At 43.5% G+C, this 26245-nt stretch overlaps 1 protein-coding gene across 1 annotated transcript in view; it reads right to left on the bottom strand.

Moving 5' to 3' along the window:
* The window catches only part of OTOG (otogelin), a 706015-nt gene that overhangs the window by 494307 nt on the left and 185463 nt on the right, over positions 1-26245 (bottom strand). The window contains 2 exon segments of the mRNA XM_030202446.1: positions 3724-3869; positions 15969-16015. Coding sequence (XP_030058306.1) covers positions 3724-3869; positions 15969-16015 — 193 coding nt within the window.

Raw genomic sequence — 26245 nt, 5'->3', positions numbered from 1 at the left:
ACCTATTGAATAATGGACTACAAAACAGGCTTCTGACAAGTGATAGCAATGCAGTTTCATGATGGGATTTGCAGCCTGAAACTATGGAGCTGATATTTAGACCGCGGGAGTTAGACTGGCTAACTCCCGTGGTCGGCGCTAAGCCCGGATATTCAATACCGGGCTGTTTCCGGTGACTGGCATTGAATATTTGGTTTATTTTAGCTGGTTCAAAGATAAATGGCTATGTCAATATTCAGACTTAGCTGGTTATCTTTAAACTGGCCATAGATATACCAGGTTTTCATGCTGCCAAGTATGGCCGCAAAACCTGGTTTAAAAATTGGTGGATAGCCTGTTATATCAGCCGATATAACCGGCTATCTGTTAGTTGCTAACTGGGGAATTTTAGTGGGGGAGTGGAGGAGTAGCCTAGTGGTTAGTGCAGTGGACTTTGATCCTGGGGAACTGAGTTCAATTCCCACTGCAGCTCCTTGTGACTCTGGCCAAGTCACTTAACCCTCCATTGCCCCTGGTACAAAATAAGTACCTAAATATATGTAAACCACTTTGAATGTAGTTGCAAAAACCTCAGAAAGGCAACATAGCAAATCCCATTTCCCTTTCCCTTATCCTCTGCTGAATATTGATGGATAGCTGGTTAAGCATTATTTAACCGGTCAGCAGCCATTCTTACCAGTTAAATAGTGCTGAATATTGGGGGGTATGTTCCCTACAGAGTAATCACTGTATAAAATGGCACCCAAAGCAAGAGTGGACAAGGGAATAATACAGTATTTCTAGGATGGGCAGGACAAATTTCTTGTTCTTTTGGTCGCTGTCGGTGACAGGGTGCTGGGCTTGATGGACCCTTGGTCTGTCCCAGCATGGCGATGCTTATGTACTTATGTAGTTTCTTTCCATGCTCCCTTTCCTTTCAAGCCCATGTGCTCACAGACAGATTCAAAAGGGCAATGTGGTACTCCCCTAGTTTGGTTGTCTTTCTCACCTACTTCTTCTGACAGCCTGGTTTATATATGTGTGTGTATGATCAGCATAGTGATACCCATCAATCATCTGCACTAAAGAGAATACATGTTTTGCATAACTTAGAGAAGAATCTTTGAAAGCTTGAAACTGTGGCCACTGAAAGACAGAAATGCAGAAACATATACAGCAACTATTAAGACTCTGAAGAAGAAAATGTCTCTTCCCCATCTTAAACAATGTATTTGATGTAATAGATATTTGATTCTAAGCTTCTGAATGCATTACTTAAAGGAAGTATTATTTTCAATCATGGGAGCCAGCTCTGTGGGTGCCAGTGGGTGCTAAGCACCCCCAACATTAAGCAAACCCCTTCATTGTGTCCAGGAATTGATAATTTGTATTGTGCTTGGCAGTCCCAATCATTTTGAAATCTTGGTGCCTATGTTTCCAATCCATTTTAACATCTAGTTAAAATGCTTGTTAAGGTCATTATAAGCAAGTCTAAGGGAAGATATGCTGAAGTCAGGTAAGCATCACGTGAGCAGGACAGTCTATATATCCAAGGCTCTAGCAACATTCATCAAAACCATGAAAATGGTGATCCCCCAAAAGATCAGCCGATAATTTTTTTTCAAGGCAATAATTTTTTTATTAGACTAACATTACATTTTTGGAGGCGAAAACCTCCTTCCTTAAGTCAGAACAAACATATTATTACTTTGGTCTCTGACTGTCAAAAATGTATATAGTTCAATATAAAGGTGTCACTTTATTTTTTTTTTATTTTTTTTATATTTACTAACTTTTAAAGTGGACTACCACAGTTACTGCATTACTTTATCCTAAATTAAAAATGTATCAGTTTTATAACAGACTATTTTTAGACTTACACACTCCATGTGGGCTAGTGAGATTTCCTTATTTAAATTTTATATTTTTGCATATTTTTGATGATTAGCTTTCTTGTACATGTATTCTTTTGTGATCATGTACTTTCAATAATGCATTTTAAAAAATTTACAATGTTTTACATGAATATTATGTGAAAAGGGTGCAATATTTATCTAGAGAGCATAAGCCTAGTTAATGTTCTCTGCCAACAGCCTCTAACAAAGAAATTCTAACTGACAGGAATTCACTCTTCTTGTGAATTGCTTCTTTCATAACATTACCTCAGTCAGTTATCAGCATGAGTTGCCATTTCTCTCACTTGACTCATAACAAATATTCCTATTTCAGAATTCTACTTATCATACAAACTACAAAGATAACCAATTAACTTTATACCAGCCAAAGATATATTAGCTATTTAAGTGGCCTGATGTGGCCGCTTACAATAGCCTGATATGAATTGAATATTTGGGGATTGCTGGTTATATCACTCGATATAGCCAGTTATCTCCTAGGTGCTAACCGGGAATATTCAGCAGCTGGATAGTCAGTTGAGTGCCATTTAACTGGCCAGGTGCAGTTCCTGGCCAGTTAAATGGTTTTGAATACCAGGGGGATTGTGATTAACTGCAACACTGGCTCACACAGCTGCTACAACAACCCAAAAATGGCCGCATCAAAAATATTGTGTATTCATCTGCCAGTTTTCTGCCCTATCATCAGTAAATAATACTTTTTAGGTCTAAATTCAGTTTGAAATTCATTTTATGGGCTAAAATGCAGTTGCTGTAATAAGCGTAATACAGATTTTCTGATGTATTTTCAAGTTAAGGCTCAGTCATGGTCCACAAGAATCAGGTTCATGGTCCAAATTGTGGACCGTGGTCCAGACCTTGACTAACCCTGTATAAAGCCACACAAATTTCTGCATTTACTTTGAAAACATTATTTTAAAGCACTTGGCTGTGGGGCAGTAGGGTTCCCATTCTTGAATTTTTCTTTGCTGTTTAAACAATTAAAGGCTTATTTGTTTTTTAAAAAATTCTTTATTATGTTTTTTGGATTTAAATTTTTATCTGTTTTTTTTTTTTATTTTATGACTTTTTATAATCAGCTTTGAACCTAGATATGGGAGTTGTAGGACTATAAGTACCATTACCATTTAGTTATCATGCTGCTGGCAATGTTGCTTAATTGTTGAATCCCAGATCCATGACACCTGCAGTCTCAGATTCAAATTATACCTCTTATAACAAGAGCTATTACAAGAGCTATTCACAATCATGCAGATACCCATACTAACATTAACATGGGCCCCTACCCATTCAATGGGGTCTATTTAAAAAGGGGTCCTTTTACTAAAGAGTATTAAGCCTTAACTCACACTTAGCATGGGAAAAACAGGCTACCACAAAATGCATTAAAGCGTTTAGCGGCATTTTGCCTGTTTGCATGTGCTAACTGATGCATTAACTATTTTTTAAAATATTTTTTGTGGGGGCTTGCCATGGGTGGACAATAGGTGTGGAAGTGTTAAACAGCTAATTCGTTCGCATAAGTACACACTAAGGGCTAGATTCTATATATAGCGCCTAAAAACTCCACATGGAAAAAAATATACCTAGGCGTATTCTCTAAAGTATGTCTATATTTTATAGAATAGGCTTAAATTTCTGTGTGGTATATAGCAATTCATGTTAGGCAGGATTATGTGCCACAGGCCCCAGATCTGATTCCTTCCCCTCCCCCTGACAGCACTTCTCCTGCCTTTTAACTAATTCAGAAAACAGCTAAGTTATTCTTTCTATATACTGTCTTTGATGCATATTTAAGTATTTAAAGAAAATAGAATTTAAATCTTACCTGTCCGCAGGGAACGTTTTGCAGTGTCACAGTAAAGATCCCAGAAGTGAGACTTTTCGCCAGAATATATTGGCAGGAAGCCTGGAATGTGTATTTGCGCCCATCAAAAGTCTTGAAGTGAATGTCCCCTGTCACTGAGCATTCCACTGGCAGGCAAGAAAGCAGTAATTTAATTCATAGTCCATTGTCATATATAGAGAGATTTTTTTAATATTCATCCATTGACATTTTATGCCAGCTTTCTAGAATAGGCATCTCTGAGACCTGATGGAAGGAGGATAACCAGTGGGACACTGTCATATCGGGGTACAAATTATATCCTAGTGATAGGGTGGATCGAATTGGTGGAGGGGTAGCATTCTATATTAACGAGAGCCTTGAATCAAAAAGATTGAAAATTCTGCAGGAAACAAAACACTTCTTGGAATCACTATGGATTGAAATTCCTTGTGTAAAGGGGGAAAGGATAGTGATAGGAGTGTACTACCGTCCGCCTGGCCAGGATGAACAGACGGATGCAGAAATGTTAAAGGAAATTAGGGACGCAAACAAACTGGGCAACACAATAATAATGGGTGATTTCAACTACCACAACATTGACTGGGTAAATGTAACATTGGAGCATGCTAGGGAGGTACAATTCCTTGATGAAATCAAGGACAGCTTTATGGGGCAGCTGGTACAGGAGCCGACGAAAGAAGGAAAAATTCTAGACCTAGTCCTTAGTGGAGCGCATGATCTGGTGCGGGAAGAAATGGTGCAGGGGCTGCTTGATCATAATATGATCGGATTTGATATTAGCTTTGAAGTAAGTATACATAGGAAATCAAATACGTTAACGTTTAACTATAAAAATGGAGACTATGATAAAATGAGAAGAACGGTGAAAACAAAACTCAGAGGAGCGACTGCAAGGGTCAAAAATTTATATCAGGCGTGGATGCTGTTCAAAAAACCATCCTGGAAGCCCAGACCAAATATATTCTGCGTGTTTAAAAAAGGAGGACAGAAGACCAAACGACAGCCGGCGTGGTTAAAAAGTGAGGTGAAGGAAGCTATTAGAGCTAAAAGAAAATCCTTCAGAAAATGGAAGAAGGAACCAACTGAAAATAATAAGAAATGGCATAAGGAATGTCAAGTCAAATGCAAAGCGCTGATAAGGCAGGCTAAGAGTGACTTCGAAAAAAAAGATTGTGTTGGAGGCAACAACACATAGTAAAAATTTTTTAGGTATATTAAAAGCAGGAAGCCGGCAAAAGAATTAGTTGGACTGCTAGATGACCGAGGAGTAAAAGGGGCGATCAGGGAAGACAAAGCCGTAGCGGAGAGATTAAATGAATTCTTTGCTTCAGTCTTCACCGAGGAAGATTTGGGTGGGATACCGGTGCCGGAAATGGTATTAGAAGCTGACGAGTCAGAGAAACTTAATGAATTCTCTGTAAACCTGGAGGATGTAATGGGGCAGTTCTACAAACCAGAGGCGTATCTGACTTTCCCCGGTAGGGGGGGCCAGAACCCGAAGTGCGGGGGCCGTTTTCGCCCCCCCCCCCCGGCGCGTCCCATAGGCTTCCATTGGCAGCGCGGGGGGGGTGGCGGCGGTAGCGGGGGCCAGGGCCAAATGTACGGGGGCCAGGCGCCCGTTGGCCCCATTACAGATACGCCCCTGCTACAAAACTGAAGAGTAGCAAATCTGGGCCAGATGGTATTCATCCCAGAGTACTGATAGAACTGAAAAATAAGCTTGCGGAGCTATTGTTAGTAATATGTAATTGATCCTTAAAATTGAGCGTGGTACCGGAAGATTGGAGGGTGGCCAATGTAATGCCAATTTTTTGAAAAGGTTCCAGAGGAGATCCGGGAAATTATAGACCAGTGAGTCTGACTTTGGTGCCGGGCAAAATGGTAGAGACTATTATTAAGAACAAAATTACAGAGCATATTTAAAAGCATGGATTAATGAGATAAACAGGGGCATAATCGAACACGAATGCCCATCTCCATGGGTGTCTATCTCTGAGAACGGGTACATGAAGGGGCGGAACAAACCGTATTTTCAAAAAAAATGGGCTTACATCTTTTTCCCGATAATACGGTTTGTGCCAGCCAAATGCATCGGATTTGTGCGGATTTGAGCTGGGCGGTTTTGTTTTTCAGCTATAATGGAAACCAAAGGCGCCCAGCTCAAAAACGACAAAATCCAAGGCATTGGGTTGTGGGAGGGGCCAGGATTCGTAGTGCACTGGTCCCCCTGACATGCCAGGACACCAACCGGGCACCCTAGGGGGCACTTGTAATAATTAAAAAAACAAAGCAAACTACCTCTGAAGTCCATAGCTCCCTTCCCTTGGGTGCTGAGCCCCACAAATCCCCCCAAAGCCCACTCCCCACATCTCTACACCATTACCATAGCACTTATGGCTTAAGGGGGCCACCTAGATGTGGGTACAGTGGGTTTTGGGGGCGGTTTGGAGCGCTCCCATTTACCACCACAAGTGTAACAGGTGGGGGGGGATGGGCCTGGGTCCACCTGCCTTAAGTCCACTGCACCCACTAACAACTGCTCCAGGGACCTGCATACTGCTGTGATGGAGCTGGGTATGACATTTGAGGCTGGCATACAGGCTGGAAAAAAAAGTTTTTTAAGTTTTGTTTTGGGTGGGAGGGGGTTAGTGACCACTGGGGGAGTCAGGGGTGGTCAACCCCGATTCCCTCCGGTGGTCATCTGGTCATTTAGGGCACTTTTTTGGGACTTGTTCGTGAAACAAAAAAGCGCTCCGCAGAGCCCAGCAGCCGTCCGCGGACGGGCGCTGTGGCGGCTGCTGGGCTCTGCGGAGCGCTTTTTATCGGTTATTGCATCTACTTCGACAAGAAACGGCGCGGCCATCCTGACTTTAAGCTGCGGTTGCGAGAGAAAAGGCGAAAACAAAAGCTTGCCAAAGAAAGAGCAGGGCTGTCTAAGTTACCTGACCTCAAGGATGCTGAGGCTGTTCAGAAGTTTTTCCTTGAAGAGATACAACTTGGAGAAGAATTATTAGCACAAGGCACTGACAACCTCAATTCCGAACGATTGCTATATTTACAAATTTGACCCCTGAGGCAGGCGCCTTTTTTGGCGCCGAAACACGGCCCGTGTCGGGTCTTTGGTTAATAAAGTACTCCTGTTGTCCCATTCTTGAAGGCCCAGTGTTGCTTTTTTCTTTTTGGTATCTGGATTTTCAGAAGGTGTTTGACAAAGTACCTCATGAAAAACTCCAGAGGAAATTGGAGAGTCATGGGATAGGAGGTAATATTCTATTGTGGATTAAAAACTGGTTAAAAGAAAACAGAGAGTAGGGTTAAATGGTCAGTATTCTCAATGGAGAAGGGTAGTTAGTGGGGTTCCCCAGGGGTCTGTGCTGGGACTGCTGCTTTTTAACATATTTATAAATGACCTAGAGATGGGAGTAACTAGTGAGGTAATTAAATTTGCTGATGACACAAAGTTATTCAAAGTCATTAAATCGCATGAGGATTGTGAAAAATTATGAGACTGGGAGACTGGGCGACTGGGCGTTTAAATGGCAGATGACATTTAATGTGAGCAAGTGCAAAGTGATGCATGTGGGAAAGAGGAATCCGAATTATAGCTACGTCATGCAAGGTTCCACGTTAGGAGTCACCGACCAAGAAAAGGATCTAGGTGTCGTCGTTGATGATACGGTGAAAACTTCTGCTCAATGTGCTGCTGCGGCTAAGAAAGCAAATAGAATGTTAGGTATTATTAAGAAAGGAATGGAAAACAAAAATGAGGATGTTATAATGCCTTTGTATCGCTCCATGGTGCGACCAAACCTCGAATATTGTGTTCAATTCTGGTTGCCACATCTGAAAAAAGATATAGTGGAATTAGAAAAGGTGCAGAGAAGGATGATGAAAATGATAAAGGGGATGGGACGACTTCCCTATGAGGAAAGGCTAAAGTGGCTAGGGCTCTTCAGCTTGGCGAAAAGGCGACTGAGGGGAGATATGATAGAGGTCTATAAAATAATGAGTGGAGTTGAATGGGTAGATGTGAAGCGTCTATTTACACTTTCCAAAAATACTAGGACTAGGGGGCATGTGATGAAGCTACAATGTAGTAAATTTAAAATGAATCAGAGAAAAGTTTTCTTCACTCAACGTGTAATTAAACTCTGGAATTCGTTGCCTCAGAATGTGGTAAAGCTGGTTAGCTTAGCGGAGTTTAAAAAAGGTTTGGACGGCTTCCTAAAGGAAAAGTCCATAAACTATTATTAAATGGATTTGGGGAAAATCCACTATTTCTGGGATAAGCAGTATAAAATGTTTTGTACTTTTTTGGGATCTTGCCAGATATTTGTGACCTGAATCGGCCACTGTTGGAAACAGGATGCTGGGCTTGATGGACCTTTGGTCTTTCCCAGTATGGCAATACTTATGTACTTATGTAATTAAGATGAAGCTTAGAAAAGCTCAGGATGTGGGCAATAAATATGCAAATTAGTACAACAGCATAAATTAGCCAAGTCTTCCCTAAATTCAGCCAAGGCTATAATCTAGTAGTTGTTTAGGACTTGCCTCCAGAAATTTGTCCGTTATTTTGTTTAAACTCTGCTATGTTACCAGCCTTGACCATATTCTCCTGAAGCAGGTCTAGTGGCCAAAACACGACCCATGTCAAGTCGAGCCCTTTTCGCAATAAAGACCTTTTTTAGCACCCTAACATTTTGTTGTCAGCAATTTTGTCACCTTCGCTGTGTCTTTTCGTGGAGTTTGGGCAGAGCATAGATAGAATGCAAATTACAGAAATTATGTGAATATGTGCTAATTTTTAGATGTGTTTATTTATGAGTATACCAGCTACAGGGCTGGTATATGTGATCACACCTCAATGTACGAACATTTTTGACCATTTGATCTAGTATTATAAAGAAAACCGCAACCTCACTCTCAAGAGCCAAGTAAAAACCGTAATAAAGAAAATGTTCTACTCAGTGTGGAACCTCAAACGAATAAAACCTTTCTTCCCGAGGGATACCTTTCGTAAACTAATACAATCAATGGTCCTAAGCCATGCAGATTACTGCAACGGAATTTATGCGGGATGTAAAGAACACAAAAAAACTCCAGACCGCCCAAAACACAGCAGCCAGACTGATATATGGTAAAACACGATTCGAAAGTGCTAAATCCCTTCGAGAAAAGCTGCACTGGCTCCAAGTCAAAGAACGGATCATCTTCAAAATCTGCACATTGGTCCACAAAATCATCTATGGCGTAGTCCCAGGATACATGACAGACCTCATAGATCTACCAACTAGAAACAGACTCAGATCAGCACGATCATACCTAAACCTACATTACCCAAACTGTAAAGGGCTAAAATAGAAAACAACTTATGCATCTAGCTTCTCCTTCATAAGCGCACAACTATGGAATGGACTCCCATATGCAGTGAAAACAATACATGACCACCTAAACTTCAGGAAATCATTAAAAACCCACCTCTTCAAAAAAGCTTATTCCACCGATCCAACATGAATCCTCACACCCAACAACAGAACATAATCAATGTTCATACTGGACAATTTACTTTCCTCTTTCCCCTCGACCCCAGGATGCCTGATTCACTTCTACCTCATTTGACCTCAACACAATCTTTTATTTGTTATCAACCAAAATGGCAAACGCCTTTACGGTACTTTGTAAGCCACATTGAGCCTGCAAATAGGTGGGAAAATGTGGGGTATAAATGTAACAAATAAAATAAATAAATAAATAAAAGAAGGTGTCTACATTTCTTTATAGAATAGGCTTAAACTAGGTGCCCTAACCAGTGCCTTTAGTGAGCAGTCTTTTAAAGAATTACTCTATATATTTCACCTGGCATTTAGAAACCCAATTCCCCAGCCTATCAGGGTTTTTCTGTAGTTTTCATTGTCTGCTCGTGTTTTAACAGCTTTGAATGAATATGGCATCTGCATAATTGAATATGTGATTTATTCCTTTTTCCAAATCATTTAAGTAAATGTTAAACTGCAACAATCCCAGTACAGACCCTGGGACATGCCAGTATTAAGTTCTTTCCATTGGGAAAAGTGATCATTTAGTCCAACTATCTCTTCCTATGTTTCAGTTACCAATCCACAATAGGACATTGTTTCCTATCTACTGACTTTTTAAGAATAGCTTCTACCATTTTGTTAAACATCAATGAGCTCACTGGTCTACAGATTCTCAAATCATCGTTAGAGCCATTTTTATAAAGAAGCTTTTTTTGGCCTCCTTCTGATCTTCAGGCATGATTTTAATGATTGATTACAGATTGCTAGTGACGGGTCTGCAGTTTCATATTTGAATTCATTTAGAATTTAGGAATGAAAATCAGCAGGTCCTGGTAATTTGTTAATTTTTAGTTTATGAAATTGGTCTATTGCACCTTCCAGTTTCACAGTTATTTTCTTCAGTACCTCATAATCAATACCTTCAAAGGTTGTTTCTGGTGTGGTACCTCTCCAACATCCTCCTCAACAAACACCAAAGCAAAGAACAAATTAATTTTTTTTGCTCAGGCCTTCTCATCCCTGAGCACCCCTTTTATGCCTAATCATTAAGTGGTCCAATCAACTCACTCACAGGTTTCTTGCTTTCGATGTACTTGAAAAACAGTTTATTGTTAGTGGTTGCCTCTAAGGCAAATTGCTTCTCAAATTCTTTGTTGGCCAACATAAGTGGAGCATTGATGGTGTTTTAACTGCATTGATACTAATTGAAAAGACACCTGCCTTCATTTAGACAGTTATCCAGGGAATATTTCTTTATTCATAATATGTACCATATCCACAGCATAACATCTGAGCACATTATTCCTTACTCTCATGTTAGATTTCTTATGCTTCAGTTGATGCACCACCAGCTAATTTACACTCATGGTCTGCCTCAGTATTGGCTTTTTTCTAAAGGAGTCAAAACTAATAGTGGAGTAGTAACCTAGTGGTTAGATCCGCAGGCTGTGAACCAAGGAAGCCAGGGCTTAAATATTGATGATGTTCTTTGTAACCTCGGCCAAGTCACTTCAAATTCCATTGCCTCATATACAAACCTAGGGTAGATGTACTAATCTGTGTTAACAAGCATTAATGCAATGTACTGCATGTCATTTACCATAGGCGCCTTCATTGTTGTCAGTAAGGCCTAATTACTTGCATTAATCACGTTAAAACAAATTCAAGTTAAGACGGGTTAGTAAATCTAGTACTAACTGTAAGCCCTCTTGGGTCAGGGAAATACCTACTATACCTGAATATAACTCACCTTGAGCTAACATTCATTGAATATCGAATATGTGCAGCTGGCTGGCACTTAACTGGTTACGTGTCATTATTCAGCCTTAACCAGCTATTTATGTGGTCCTATTTGGCCAGCTAACTTAACCAGTTTGTCACGGTTGTGACTGTATCCCATGCCTATACTCACCTCGTCTCCTGGTGACCAGGCCCTATGGCTGCTGTGGACTGTCTTCTCCCTGTTTCCCAAACATGTTCCAGAATCCGGTTCCAGCCAAGCCCGTTTCAGCATCCGGTTCCAGCCAAGCCCCTTCCAGTCCTATTCTGATGTTCCAGCATTCCAGAATCCTGAATCCTGTTCCTGCCTAGTTTATTGTCTTGCTTCCAGTCAAGCCAAGCCAAGCCCGTTCCAGAATCCAGTTCCAGTCAAGCCAAACCAAGCCCGTTCCAAAATCCAGTTCCAGTCAAGCTAAGCTAAGCCCGTTCCAGAATCCTATCTACAGCTTCAGCTCCAGTCCGGTAGTTCCAGTCCTGCTTATTCCAGCCCTGCTCATCTACAGCTTCAGTTCCCATCCTGCTAGTTCCGGCCCTGCTTGTACCAGCCTGTCTGTGTTCAGCCTCACTTCCTGATTGGGTGGTTCACCTGCTGCTGCCAGTCACTGGCAGAGTCCCAAGGGCTCACTACTCCTGACTCTGTGACAGTCCGTGCCAGATTGCAAAGGCCATGAGCTCGGCAGAACCATCCGCCTTGCAGAGGCTTCAGGAGCACTCTCTTCAGCTTTTACATCATCACGAAGCCATCCAAGGTTTGTCTGCACGCATGGACCAGCTCCAGCAAGGCCTGGAGATACACATAGACCAGCTGCAGCAATTTATGGAGGCATTCCAGGACCGCTACCTGAAATCAGCAGCTTCTCAAGCTTCGGTTCCTCTGAGCTTGGACCCAGTACCCGGCAATAGCTCTGTAATGTCAGGTATCCGTCTTAAGGCACCACCGAGATTTGATGGTAATCCCAAAGACTGTAGAGGTTTTCTCAACCAGTGTAAAATAATTTTTGAGCTTCAGTCCCAAGACTTTCTTTCCGATAGAATCCGGGTAGCTTATATTATTTCTCTGCTGTCTGGTCAAGCTTTAGAATGGGCCTCTCCTCTCTGGGAAAGGGATGACCCTGTGCTTCATGATCTCCATAGTTTCCTGGAACAGTTTAAACAAGTCTTTGAAGAGCCTGGGAAGGTTACATCTGCAACTTCTGCGCTCCTGAGATTAAAGCAGGGAACGTGGACCCTGGGCGACGATCCAGCTCATTTTTGAAAGTGATCGCTGGCCATTTTCCGACATAAATGGGGAGATGGCTGGCGATCTCGGAAAAGCGGCCAAATCGGTATAATCGAAAGCTGCTTTTTTGGCATCGCCGCTTTCCCGTTGCGTTGCCGGCCAAAGTTCAAAGGGGCGTGTCAGCGGTGAAGCAAAGGCGGGACATGGGCGGGCATGGGCGTGGCTATCAGATGGCTGGCTTTCGGCGATAATGGAAAAAAAAACGGCGATAAGCAATATATCGCCGGGTTTACTTGGTCCTTTTATTTTCACAACCAAGCCTCAAAAAGGTGCCCCAAATGACCAGATGACCACTGGAGGGAATGGGGGATGACCTCCCCATACTCCCCCAGTGGTCACCAACCCCCTCCCATACTAAAAAAATAATACTAAAAACCTTTTTTGCCAGCCTGTATTCCAGCCTCAAATGCCGTACCCACCTCCATGACAGCAGAATGTGTTGCATCCTCCGACAGCCTTTCCCTGGTTGTGATGTGGCTCTCGGGTGAGTGTGACACCTTTTCTGTTAGGTGCCCTGCAGAGTCACATCAGCAATGCATTGTGGTGGGTGTAGGGTACTGGGCTGTACTCCCATGGTGCTTTTCCCCCTGCTAACTGGGTCAGAGTGTGCCCTGTTTTGTTTCCGGTAGTCCATGAGGTAGTGGCCATTTTTGTAAGCCAGGTTTAGATCCCTTTCATGTGTCACCCACGTTAGAGAACGTTATTACCTTGAATGTGGCTGAAGGAGGGCATTGTATACCATTCTGCCAGCTCTGACCTACTGCTAATCTCAGTACCAGGGAGACTCTTTGCCAGTGGGGCACAACCTCTGATCTGCAGTTAACTGTGAGTAAACGTGCTTATTCAAATAAAGGACTTTTTCAAAGAGATTAGTCTTCTGGTGTCAACTGGTGTGCCAAGGTTATACAGCAGCAACAAGTCCTAGAGGTCTGCGTGTATGCAGGTCCCTGGAGCACTTTTAGTAGGTACCGCAGTGCACTTAAGGCAAGTGAACCCAGGCCCATCGCCCCCTACCTGTAACACTTGTGCTGGTAATGGAAGCCCTCCAAAACCCACTGTACCCACATGTAGTTGCCCCCTTCACCCCTAAGAGCTTTGGTAGTGTTGTACATTTGTGGATTTTGGGGGGGGGGGGGTTGGGGGGCTCAGCACCCAAAGTAAGGGAGCTATGCATGTGGGAGGTTTTTCTGAAGTCCACTGCACTGGCCCCTAGGCTGCCCAGCTGGTGTCCTGGCATGTCAGGGGGACCAGTGCACTACAAATGCTGGCTCCTCCCACGACCAAATGCCTTGGATTTCGCTGGGTTGGAGGAGATGGCTGGCATTTTTTTCCATTATCGCTGAAAAACAAATCCGTCCATTTCAAACCCAGCGAACTCCAAGGCATTTGGCTGGGCTAAACCGTATTATCGAAAAAAAAAAAAGATGGCCAGCCATCTTTTTCAATAATATGTTTCTGGCCAGCTGTAGCACCGCCGCCAACATAGATCGCCGGCAATCTATTTGGCCGGCAACATTCGATTATGCCCCTCCAGGCTATTAGGTTCCGCACTCTGGCTTCTGAACTGGCTTGGAACAACGAGAGTCTGGTTGCGACCTTCTGGCAGGGGTTGACACCCGAAATTAAGGATGAGTTGGCCGGATATGAGCTTCCAACCAGATTAGACGACCTGATTGGGCTCTGCAATATGTTAGATATTCAATTTCAGGAGCGTAGCCAAGAACGGTGCTCCTCAGAAAAGATAGGCATTAAGACACCGAGTTATCGGTATGCATCACAGGATCCTAGTCCTAGGGAGGCCTCTCCCCTAGAACCTGTAGAGCCCATGCAATTGGATCATACTTCACTCTCAATGCAAGAGAAGCAGAGGCATCGGGCCCTCAACCTATGTCTGTATTACGGTGATACTGGACACTATGCAGGCCAGGGGCATATCTGCGTGGGGCCTCAGGGGCCTGGGCCCCCACAGATTTCGCCCTGGACCCCCCTACTGCTGCCAACCCTCCCCCTCCGTTGCTGTCGCCTACCTTCGCTGGCGGGGGACCCCAACCCCCGCCAGCTGAGGTCCGCGTCCTCCTGCCGCTGCCGGCTGCCGTTAAAAGAATTCCATCAGCTGGCGGGGGACCCCCAACCCCCGCCAGCCAAGCCGAGGTCCTTTCATTTCTTCCACTAAAGCTGGCGCCGAAAGTTTCTTCTGAGTCTGACGTCGCTGCACGTTGTACGTGCAGGACGTCAGACTCAGAAACAGAATGAAGCTTGTAGTACTACTCTAGCCCTGTTTGCAAGATCCAGCTCTGCTAACAAGAACTAGCCTTGTCTTCAACCTATAGACTTGCTATCAACTTCCAGTTCTGTGGTTCCTGTTCATACACCTAAACTCACCAGCAGGTTCCACCGAAGATGTCCCTGGAAGCCCAGACCTCCCATGGGGACCAGGGGAGACTTCAGGGGGAGGTACTGTCACGGTTGTGACTGTATCCCATGCCTACACTCACCTCGTCTCCTGGTGACCAGGCCCTATGGCTGCTGTGGACTGTCTTCTCCCTGTTTCCCAAACATGTTCCAGAATCCAGTTCCAGCCAAGCCCGTTCCAGCATCCGGTTCCAGCCAAGCCCATTCCAGTCCTGATATTCCAGCATTCCAGACTTACTTGTGACCTCATCTGTAATTGCCTTTATTAAGCAACTGGGAACTTTCAGGCTTGCCTTTGCAACAGAGGTCTTCAGATGAGTTTTCGTCTGTGTGTGTTTGTTGCAGTTCCAGCCCTACTAGTTCTTGTCTTGCCCGTCTTCAATTCTACTCCAACCCTGCTTGTTCCAGCCCTGCAAGCCTTCAGCTTCAGCTCTAATCCTGCTTGTTTTTGCCCTGTTTGTCTTCAGCTTCAGTTCCTCCACTGTTTGTTCCAGCCCTCTCTGCTTTCAGCTTCCATTCCAGCTCTGCCTGAATCCTGTTCCAGCCAAGCCTGTTTGAGAATCCTGAATCCTGTTCCTGCCTAGTTTATTGTCTTGCTTCCAGTCAAGCCAAGCCAAGCCCGTTCCAGAATCCAGTTCCAGTCAAGCCAAACCAAGCCCGTTCCAAAATCCAGTTCCAGTCAAGCTAAGCTAAGCCCGTTCCAGAATCCTATCTACAGCTTCAGCTCCAGTCCGGTAGTTCCAGTCCTGCTTATTCCAGCCCTGCTCATCTACAGCTTCAGTTCCCATCCTGCTAGTTCCGGTCCTGCTTGTACCAGCCTGGTTGTGTTCAGCCTTGCTTCCTGTTTGGGTGGTTCACCTGCTGCTTCCGGTCACTGGCAGTGGCCCAAGGGCTCACGACTCCGGACTCCGTGACAGTCCGTGACACAGTTAAGGGCTGAATATTGGCACCGATTCCACCCCTGGACTGCCCACTGAATAACTGGTTTCAGATTATGTGGTTGATATTCAGTGGTACTATCCAGTTAAGGGTCACTGACTTCCAGCAGATAGCCCCGCACAGGCAATCCTACCCGCTTAATTCACATTGAATATTTACCTCATAAATAATGTGATGCAACATATAGCTGAATTTAGAGAAAATCAGTAATAGGGAAGACAGAACACTATGGTGGGATGGAAGGCGTATAAATTTTAATAAATGAAATCAAATACCTGGGCAGACTAAATCTGTGCAAAACCATTTTCCTCCAGTGCATGTACTGAAAAATAAAACACAAGTAATTTTATTTTAAAAAAGCTTCTAATTGTTCATCCCATTAATTAATATATGTCAGTAATTTTATAACAGTTCACTTAGGGGTCCTTTTATTAAGCCATGGTAAAAGTGGCCTGCGGTAGTGTGGGTGCTTGTTTTTGGTGCATGCTGGGCCATTTTTTACCACGGCTGGGAAAAAAGGCTTTTTAATGGGGGCAGTAAATGGCTGTGCGCTAGAATTAAAAGTAGTACATGTCTATTTACTGCCTGAGTCCTTACCACCACCCATTGACCTAGCGGTAAGAGCTCACGCACTACACATGTGGTACTCATGCAGCACGTGCCAATGTGGCCATGCTGCAAATTACCGCTGGAAACGCCCAGTGGTAGAAAATAGAAAAATATTTTCTACTGCGGGAAACAGCTCGTACCAACTTTGAAATTACTGCTGGGTGGACATGCTAACCTGGTGGTAGTGTCAATTGCATTTATGCTACACATGCAGTAGCCCTACCACTGCTTTGTAAAATGAACCATTGGTTTAGCAGGGCAAGTAAGCACCTAGTTAGATGCTATTTTATAAAGGAATATAAGTGCTTGTATGTCTTTATAAAATACTAGCATGGTGTGAGGAACCTCTGAGGGTCAAGGAAGAAGGGATCTGGGAGAGGAGCAAGATGGGTAGGTTTCATACCCGGGATTCCAACTACAAGGATCCTAGGGGCTGGGAAGCCACGCCCCCACGGAGGCATAAGTTTCCCAAGAGCCGGTGAAGGGAGGAGGACTACAGTTCCCAAGAACTTCTGAAAAGCCCTGGGGGCAAGCAAAGGGAGCAGCAAGGGAACTACAAGTCCCAGGATCCCGAGGGAAAGGAGGAGAATTGGCAGAGGAGGAATAATCAGGAGGGAGAGGACCAGCTGAAGACCATAAAGGGAGAGGAGCCCATGGAGTGGGAGGTAAAGAGGTCGGAGAGGAGATCCAAGCCCAAGATGACTGGGGAAGTGAGCCCATGGAGATTGATGCTTTAGCTCAGGTACAAGGGAAGTTAAAAAGCTTCATAACAAACCTTCTTCAAGGCTGGGGAAAGCTTGGAGGAAAAGTTAAGCAGCTGTTCCACTCAAGGTGCCGTGCTGTAAAGCAGTGAATGATTTCAGCTGTGGCCAGACAGAAGTCAGGCCCGGCTGCAGAAACATAGTAACAGTAGATGACAGCAGAAAAAGACCTGCACGGTCCATCCAGTCTGCCCAACAAGATAACTCATATGTGCTACTTTTTGTGTATACCTTACCTTGATTTGTATCTGTCTTTTTTCAGGGCACAGACCGTATAAGTCTGCCCAGCACTAGCCCCGCCTCCCAACCACCAGCCCCTTGATTTGTATCTGTCATTTTCAGGGCACAGACCGTATAAGTCTGCCCAGCACTAGCCCCGCCTCCCAACCACCAGCCCCGCCTCTGCCATCCAATCTCCGCTAAGCTCTTGAGGATCCCTTCCTTCCGAACAGGATTCCTTTATGTTTATCCCACGCATGTTTGAATTCCGTTACCGTTTTCATCTCCAGGAACCTGGCCATGCTGGGGAAGCAGTGAGTGATTTGAACTATGTCCAGAAGTCATGCCATGCTGGGGAGGCAGTGAGTAATTTAAACTGTGTCCAGAAGTCATGCCATGCTGGGGAAGCAATGAGTGATTTAAACTGTGTCCCGAAGTCATGCCATGCTGGGGAAGCAGTGAGTGATTTAAACTGTATCCAGAAGTCATGCCTTGCTGGGGAAACAGTGAGTGATTTAAAACTGTGTCCAGGAATTAGGCCATGCTGGGGAAACAGTGAATGATTTAAGCTGTATCCAGAAACTGTGGCCGGCGGGGGGAAGGATCAAGGGGTGATATGTGCTGTAACCGTGTCTGGAAGAGGAAATGTCATGGCCTTGCTGATGGAATAAAGCGGTTTTAAGCATATTTTTGGAGTCTGCTTCTGGGAGTGCTGTGTCCAGGGAAGGGCCCTTCCAGGGTCAGCCGAGTTCATACCTGCAGGAAAGCCTGAAGGTGGTGCCTGCTGACAATGCCCACAGAAATCATCTCTACCTTGCAGGAGCCCCTTGAGCAGGTAGAACTGTCCATGCGTGGAAGATGCAAATAGGCATGGATATTAGTATATTTGATAATATACGCACTTACTTGTGAACTCTATCCATGTTCTACCCAAATCTGGTGTAAGCAAGAAAGCTTTAGATGTATAGGTGGTTGAGACAATGGGAAAATAATAGGTTATACTATAATGGTGATCTGCATATTTCTGTGACAGGAAGAAGGATCCTAAGTGGATAGAAGAAATGTATAGGATTTCACACCCAGCAAAAACATTGCAATAGTAGCAAAAATAAAAAGAGACATCTTAACTTACTCATCAACAAAAAAAAGAGAAGAGAAGACCAGAATGAAAACTATGCAAAATCCATGCAAGCATTCAAAAAGTGCTGGAATACTATGAACATAGGTGCTCACACTCAACAAATTCCTAATCTGGAAGTCCTGATGTACTTAGATATTGTGGCCATTATGGAGACATGGTTCAATGAGTCTCATGAATGGGATATCACCATACCCACTTATAATCAATTTAGGAAGGATAAAGAAGGCAGAAAAGGGGTAGGAGTGACTCTCTATGTGATAAACAATATTAAAACAGCTGAAACTCAGGGGGTATGTGGAAAAGAGGAGGCCCTGTGAATTATCTTTGAAAGAGAAGTTGGAACTTCCATCCACACAGATGTAGCCTATAGACCTCCAACTCAAGCAAAAGAACTGGACAAGGATCTAATCAATGATATGAAATGTTTGTTTGCATCTTTGCCTATTATTCAACCACTTTTGAATGTGTCTACTCTCTCTGGGGTGTCCACTCTATTGCAGATCTTCATGTCATCTGCAAAAATACAAAGTTTTATTTCTAATCCCTCCACAATATCACAAAGATGTTAACTAGAATTGGTCCTTGATGCACTGCGCTATTCCTTTTACCATATCCTCTGTTGTCTCTCAGTCAAACAATTTCTAAACTAGTTCACCATCTTGGGACTCAACACCAGGCTGCTCAATCTGCTCATGAGCCTCTATTTAGGATAGTATTAAAGGCTTTGCTGAAATCCAAGTAAACCAGATTTTTTTTTTGTTACATTTGTACCCCGCGCTTTCCCACTCATGGCAGGCTCAATGCAGCTTACATGGGGCAATGGAGGGTTAAGTGACTTGCCCAGAGTCACAAGGAGCTGCCTGTGCATAACAATATTTATCTCTTATAATCCGCTATTGACCTTGCGGTTCTATGTGGATAACAATAAAGATTCTGGGTATAACCAGGAAATACAGTATCAGATAATACAATCATTTATTTTGGCTGTAGAAAGGAAATTTTATCTTCCCCTCACATTACAAATAACTCTCCTCATGCCCTGTGATCAGAGCTGGATCTATATTTGCATCTATCCCTTCTCCGGGACCACAAAGAAAAAGACTACAGCAACCTGCATCAATTGGACCATCCAAGGATATCAGGATACAATCAAACTACACAGAATATCCACCCCCCAGCTACATGAATCAGAATCTCTTCTAATCCAACTCGAAGAGGAGAAACCAATCTGGCTGCTCATGATATACCGAGCACCTCATAACAACACAGTATCTGTGCAAGAACTCCTAGTCCTGATTACTCAAGTGACCCTAGGCTGGTGATCATGGAAGGCTTCAATCTACACATTGAAACCCCAGATACCACCATGGCTGCCTTTATGGACACGATGACAGCACTAGGATTTACACAGGTGAAAAACTCTTCAACCCACAAAAAGGGTCACATACTAGACCCATACAAAGGGGTGGACATTCCAGAATTCTGGGATAACAGTATTGAAATAACACCCCTATCATGGTCAGACCATTTTCTAATTAAATTCTCCCTAAGTTATCACCTGAAACAAATGGCACCTCCCAGAGTTTAGAAGAAGATCAGAGACAAAAAAAAGCTGACCTCTGAGAATTTCCTAGAGGCCATTGGAGCCGACTCTGTGGGTGCTGTGGGTGCTTGAGCACCCCCAATATTGAGAAAATTCCTTGTATGTGTCCAGGGAGGGGTCATTTCCATTGGGCTTAGCACCCCCAATAATTTTGAAAAGTTGGCTCCTATGCTGGACTATCCACATGTGGATGAAATGGCAACTACAGTGTCAGAACACATTGACATCTGGAATACACACTTAGCCAAGACCTTAGAGAAAACAGCATCACTTAAAACAGAAAACTTAATGATTGGCTAGAAGACAGAAACTGGCTAGGTCCATGTCAATCTGGATTCAGACCCGGTTATGGAACAGAAACGATCCTCGTATCCCTACTAGATGATCTTCACAGAAACAGAGACAAGGGATTTGCCTCGATGTTAGTACCGCTAGATTTCTCAACAGCTTTTGACACTTTGGATCATGATATCATGCTAGCATAGGTATCAATGCAACAGTACTTGCCTGGTTCAGATCCTATCTATCAGACAGGCAACAGTCCATAATGTTTAGCAACAACTCATCACCACCATGGACACTGACCTGTGGGGTACCACAAGGATCGATACTGTCACCTATTCTGTTCAATATCTACTTCAAACCACTAGCTGAGCTGATCCGGTCAATGGACACTCAGTTCTACATCTATGCAGATGATGTGCCGCTACTCATACCCATTGAACCTGACTTACCCACAGCCTTGAATAAACTGATTAACTGTCTAACATCAATTCAAGAATGAGCTAAACACAACAAACTCTGCTTGAACGCAAGTAAAACCGAGCTTCTCTGGGTACCTAACATGCGGCTATATACCTGACATCAAAATCCCTTTTGGGAAGTACAAACTCCCCCTCAAATCACAAGTCAGGAACCTTGGAATACAGTTAGATTCAACACTTACTCTGATTCCCCAAATCCAAGCAACCTTCAAGAGCTGCTTCTACTATTTGCGACAGCTACGCTGCCTCTCTTACATCGAGAAGGGAAATCTTATCCCAGTTCTGCATGCCATGATAACATCAAGACTGGATTACTGCAATGCACTATACAATGGTCTGACTACAAAGAGACTGCACCAGCTCCAGTTGATTCAGAATGCAGCAGCAAGACTCATAGAAGGTTGCAAGTGACGTGACCACATCACACCATTTTTGTAAAAACTTAATTGGCTACCAGTACAATACAGGGCTAAATTTAAAACTCTATGTCTGATCTTCAAGGCCCTGAAAGGAAATGGCCCTGAGTACCTGAAGAATAGGATGATCCTCCACACACCATCAAGGACACTTAGGTCCTTTCAAGGGCTATCACTTACCACACCCTCTCCAAAAGACAAGATGTGATACCCGCAAGCAACCTTTCTCCGGAGTAGCCCCCACACTCTGGAATGCGCTGCCTGAAGCGCTCCGCTTAACAGAAGACTATATCTATTTCAGGAAGCAAGTGAAAGCTTGGCTGTTCAACCAGGCCTTTAATGGAAGAAGTAACTAAAGTGTTAGTCTCACTCACACACACAAGGAGTGACTTGGGCAGGACATATTTATCCACTCCTACCCTAGCTGAGATAATATTCAACCATCTCTCTGACCTCATGTGCAACTTTCTTTAAATCAGTCACCTTACTTTCCAACTCTTCCTACTCTCTTACCTATCTATTTGTTCCATCTTGCTTTACCCTTCACTATCAATTATAATGTTCTATTATGTATTGTGTTGTCATTGTAAGTAGTATACTATGCCATACTTTGTATTGTTATTTAAATATTTTGACTTCTGTAAATGCCTATTGCTCATGGTTGATCTATTCTTATCATACACCGCCTTGAGTGAATTCCTTCAAAAAGGCGGTAAATAAATCCTAATAAATAAATAAATAAAAATACAATACAGCTAACATGCTTTAGTTACCCATTTGACACAATTTGCTTCTGGTTAAGCCATGCTGACTTGGATACTGTAACCCACTGAATTATAGATAGTTCATTATCCTTTCCTTCAGTAGAATCTTCATTACATTTGACATCAAAGAGGCCTGTGGTTTGCAACTTTTTTCTCCAATCTCTGCTGTCACGTCTGTGGCCGTGACCACCCTCAGCCTTACCTTGTTTCTGGGGGTCAGCCTCTGTGCTGTCTTCTGTCTGTCTCTGGCTCTGTGTGCTGATTACTTCACTAGACCTCACCTGTGTGGGCTATGCCTCTCTGGGGAGCCAGCATCTAAGATGGCTGCCGTCTACTCTGTGCTAGTTTGCAATATGGCTTCTGCTTGTCTTTCCTGTGTGTTCACTTCCTATGTGTTCCCAGCCTCCCCTTGGTGTGAGTGTGTTTCCTGCTCCTGTCCTGTGCAGGTGACATCATCAGTGAGGGCCTTCATAAGGAAGTGCTGTGCTAGCATTCAGGGCCTTTGCATGGTGTTATGCCTTTAGGCCAGGTCAGGTTAGTTAGTGTTCTGCTGCACTACTGCTTAGCCTTTCTCTGGGTTCTGGCCCAGCTTCTCTTTGTGTCTGTGGACTGCTAGTCCTTCTGTGTGGGCTCTGCCCTTCTGTTTGTGTCTGTGGACTGCTAGTCCTTCTGTGGGGGGCTCGGCCCTGCTACTCTGTGTCTGTGGACTGCTTGTCCTTCTACTCCCTTGCTCTGTGTTTGGAGCCTGAAGCCTTCAGCCACTCTCCCTCGGTTTGTGGTGGGAGTTGGTAGCTTCAGCCTGACTCTGCTAGTTCCTGGTGTATTCTATTGTCTGCTGCCTACCTCTGACTATTGCCTGAACCCCGATACTCCCTGCTTGCTGCCTGTCTCTGACTATTGCCTGAACCCCAATATACTCTTCTGCCTGCTGCCAGCCCTAAGACTCTGTTAGTTCCTGGTTACTCCTTCTGTTTGCCTGACGAGTTTGACTCCTGCTTGTTCCTGACTTTCCTCGCTTGCTGCCAGCCCTGACCTCTGCCGGTTCCTGTCGAACCCTGCTTCTGCCTAGCTAGGGCGTTTACCCTGAGTGCCTATCCTGAACCCTGCCTCTGTCTAGCTAGGGTGTTTACCCTGAGTGCCTATCCTGAACCCTGCTTGTATATCCTGAGGGTATATCCTGAACCCTGCTTCTGCCTAGCTAGGGCGTTTTTCCTGAGTGTACATCCTGATTCCTGTCTCTGTCTAGCTAGTGTGTATTTCCTGGGTGTTTATCCTGTATCCTGCCTCTCCCTAGCTAGTGGGTTTACCCTGTGGGTATTCCCTGAACCCCATGCTGCCTAGCTTGCTGTGTGCCCTAGTCCTTGCTCCTGTTATGCTTTTGTTCGTCTTGTCTCCCTGGTCTGTCTTGTGTTCCTTGCTAGTGGCAGCGCAGCAGCTTTCAGTCTGAGTCTAGTAGTTAGTCTAGCTTCCTCGTGTTCCCTGACCCAGGGTGGGTCCTCTGGATCTCCAGTTCCGGCCTCGTCCTGCAAGTCCTGCCGGCCACCCGCACGCTGGAGCTCAACTCCAGGGGAACGGTGGCCAAGTGCAGGTGAAGCTGTTCCTGTTCTGCCGGTTCCACTTGCCTGCCTCAATCTCGACTCCAGTCCAGAGGTCCAGCCCAGTCCTTCCATGTATCCAGTTCCAGGGTGGTCTTGCCTGCTGCTCCTCGGTAGTGGGCCAAGGGCTCATGTATTCTGGTTCTGCCTCGAGGACCTGACACCTGCAACCTTTCCTATCTCCAAAGATCTATTAAACATATCCATCCATGCATAACAGGTATAGAAATAACTATGCAAATTAAATATCTGTTGTGCAAATGCAGTGGTCCACATTCTTTAATTGCATATTTGGCCTCTAGTATTCATCTTACAGGGATGTGTTATGATATATCAGGCAGTTTCCCCCAGTGTAATTTTTATCATCTCTGTATGAGTCACTGATGTTAAGTTTGAGATACTGAAAATTTCATGAGCAATGAGAGTGCTGCTGCTTGCAACATGACATCAATCATTCTAAAATAAAATCACAAATAGGAATGATGGACAGTTCGCTTATTGCAGAATTTTAAACTCTATAACTAAGATCTGAGCATTTTGCTTTATGCAATCATTTAAAACTACTGATCTTTACTTCACACTGTTTTTGCAAAACTATTCAGAACTCAAAAATAATTCCTTCATAACCTCTCTGGCATTACACTAAGCGGGCACCTCTAAAAATAGGTGCTTCCATTTAGGGCTCCAAGTCTTGCTGAGGATCTATTATGGAATGATAGTGTAACCTGGAATTGGCACTCTTAACATTTACACACCTGTAGTTACATAGCCATAGACCTGGCATAATTGTTAGATGCTCAAGAATGGGCACCAAAAAAGATTGGCGCTAAGTGAGATTCTATAAAGGGCATTCACCAGACTTATGCCTTCTGAAACCTGGTGTAAATGCTGGCACCCAAGTTGGGCATGCTGACCCATTATTCAGTAACAACGCGTGCAACATTTTTGAATGCCTCTGACATGCCCATGCCCCTCCCATGGCCTCACCCCCTTTTGAGTTGCGTGATATGGGATTTATACTCTGCAGTGCTGGGAGTTATAAAATAGTGCACAGCCAGATGCTCATGTAAATTCTAATTTGTGCTAATTAATACCAATAATTGGTTGTTAGTATCCTATTATCTCAGCAGTGCACCCAAATTTGACCACCCAAATCTAGGTGCAAATATATAGAATCTGGGTGTACGTGTATTAGTGGGAGCACTGCCCACAGCTTGCTCATGTTCTACCATGTGTATACCCTCTTTGTATTTACACTCTATGTAGGTTATGTGTGCTGTTACAAATGAGCACTTTGGTACACTGCTGGCACTTTCATAGGTAAGTGTACACTTACATACCTAAGTGCTAGTATTCTATAGATTTACTCATGCAAAGGGTGCATAAAGGCAGGAATCTAGATTATAGAATTGCTCTTTAAGAGACCTAATCTAATCTAATCTAATAGAAAACTTGTACACCACACAAATCCCAGCAGGAAGTTCAAGGCGGTTAACATCATAAGAAGCCCAAACAATAATATGAGGAATTACATCAGCATAAAATAAGAAAATAAAAACTAAACACATTAAAATGTATCAAATAAGAATGTTTTCAACTTCCTTCACAATCTCATATAATTTAACTCTAATCTGATATTTAAAGAAAGTGTATTCCAGATAGCAACAGCCTGGAAGACCTATAACATAGACCCTTTAAGACTGGGAATTTTAGTAGAAGGTTATTATGCATCCGAGCCAATGACGTTTCCGAAAATATTCAGAAATACTGTCATATTTTTTGAGACAAAAAACCAGTTGCACCATCATGTTTTTTATCAATTGTAATTTATGTAACAATTTAGTACTCAGCCTAATATATAGAGAATTTAGTCCAAATGGGATAACACCAGCATTTGGACGAAAAGGGTACAATGAGATTCATGAAAATAGGGTTTAACCAAATGTAACTGTCTCATATGATATTCTTTTCTATACACTGTTAAATTGAGATTCAAAAGTAAGAGTTTACTAAACTGCAGGAAGTTTTGTCCACTAACTACACATTCACTGCCAAAATTAACATGTGGTGCTTTCAAAAGGATATGCAATAATTGTTGCAGCATATACCCTACATTATCGCATGGAAAAGTTCCTTCATTTCATTAAGTTTATTCGCAACTAATGCAGATGCACTTAACATCTTCTAAGGAGGCATTAAGTTCACCCACACTAACTGCAAAAGGAACAACATATGCTAATTACCATGCAATCTTGCAATGTGTAGTCTATACCTAGTCCACTCTTACCCTGCCCAGTCCTCTCCCATCTCACACAGGCTGGAGCTAAAAGTTAGCATGCTCTAAATCCCATGCTAACTGTGTATTTCACTTTAGTAATATACAACTAGGAACTGAGCTGGTCAAAAGTTATATATATATATATAAAGAGAGAGAGAGAGAGAGAGAGAGATGAGGTTCATTACACAAGCAAACCTACCATCTAATTAATCCTTTAAATATGGAAACAAGATGACTTTCACTTGTCAGACTATGAAGGACCTCATTGGATTATCTTTACAACAACAAAAACCTTAATGACAAGTAGCAACTTGCACAAACTGTGAATTCAAGCTATTTCCCAATGAAAGATCACAAAAGGCATGCTAAAAAAAACACATACTACTGACTTATAGAAAATTA

Source organism: Microcaecilia unicolor, chromosome 4, assembly GCF_901765095.1.
Source record: "Microcaecilia unicolor chromosome 4, aMicUni1.1, whole genome shotgun sequence".
In the NCBI taxonomy this organism is placed as follows: Eukaryota; Metazoa; Chordata; class Amphibia; order Gymnophiona; family Siphonopidae; genus Microcaecilia; species Microcaecilia unicolor.
Note: the sequence above shows the minus strand (reverse complement) of the source record. Positions and strands in the feature narration are given on the sequence as shown.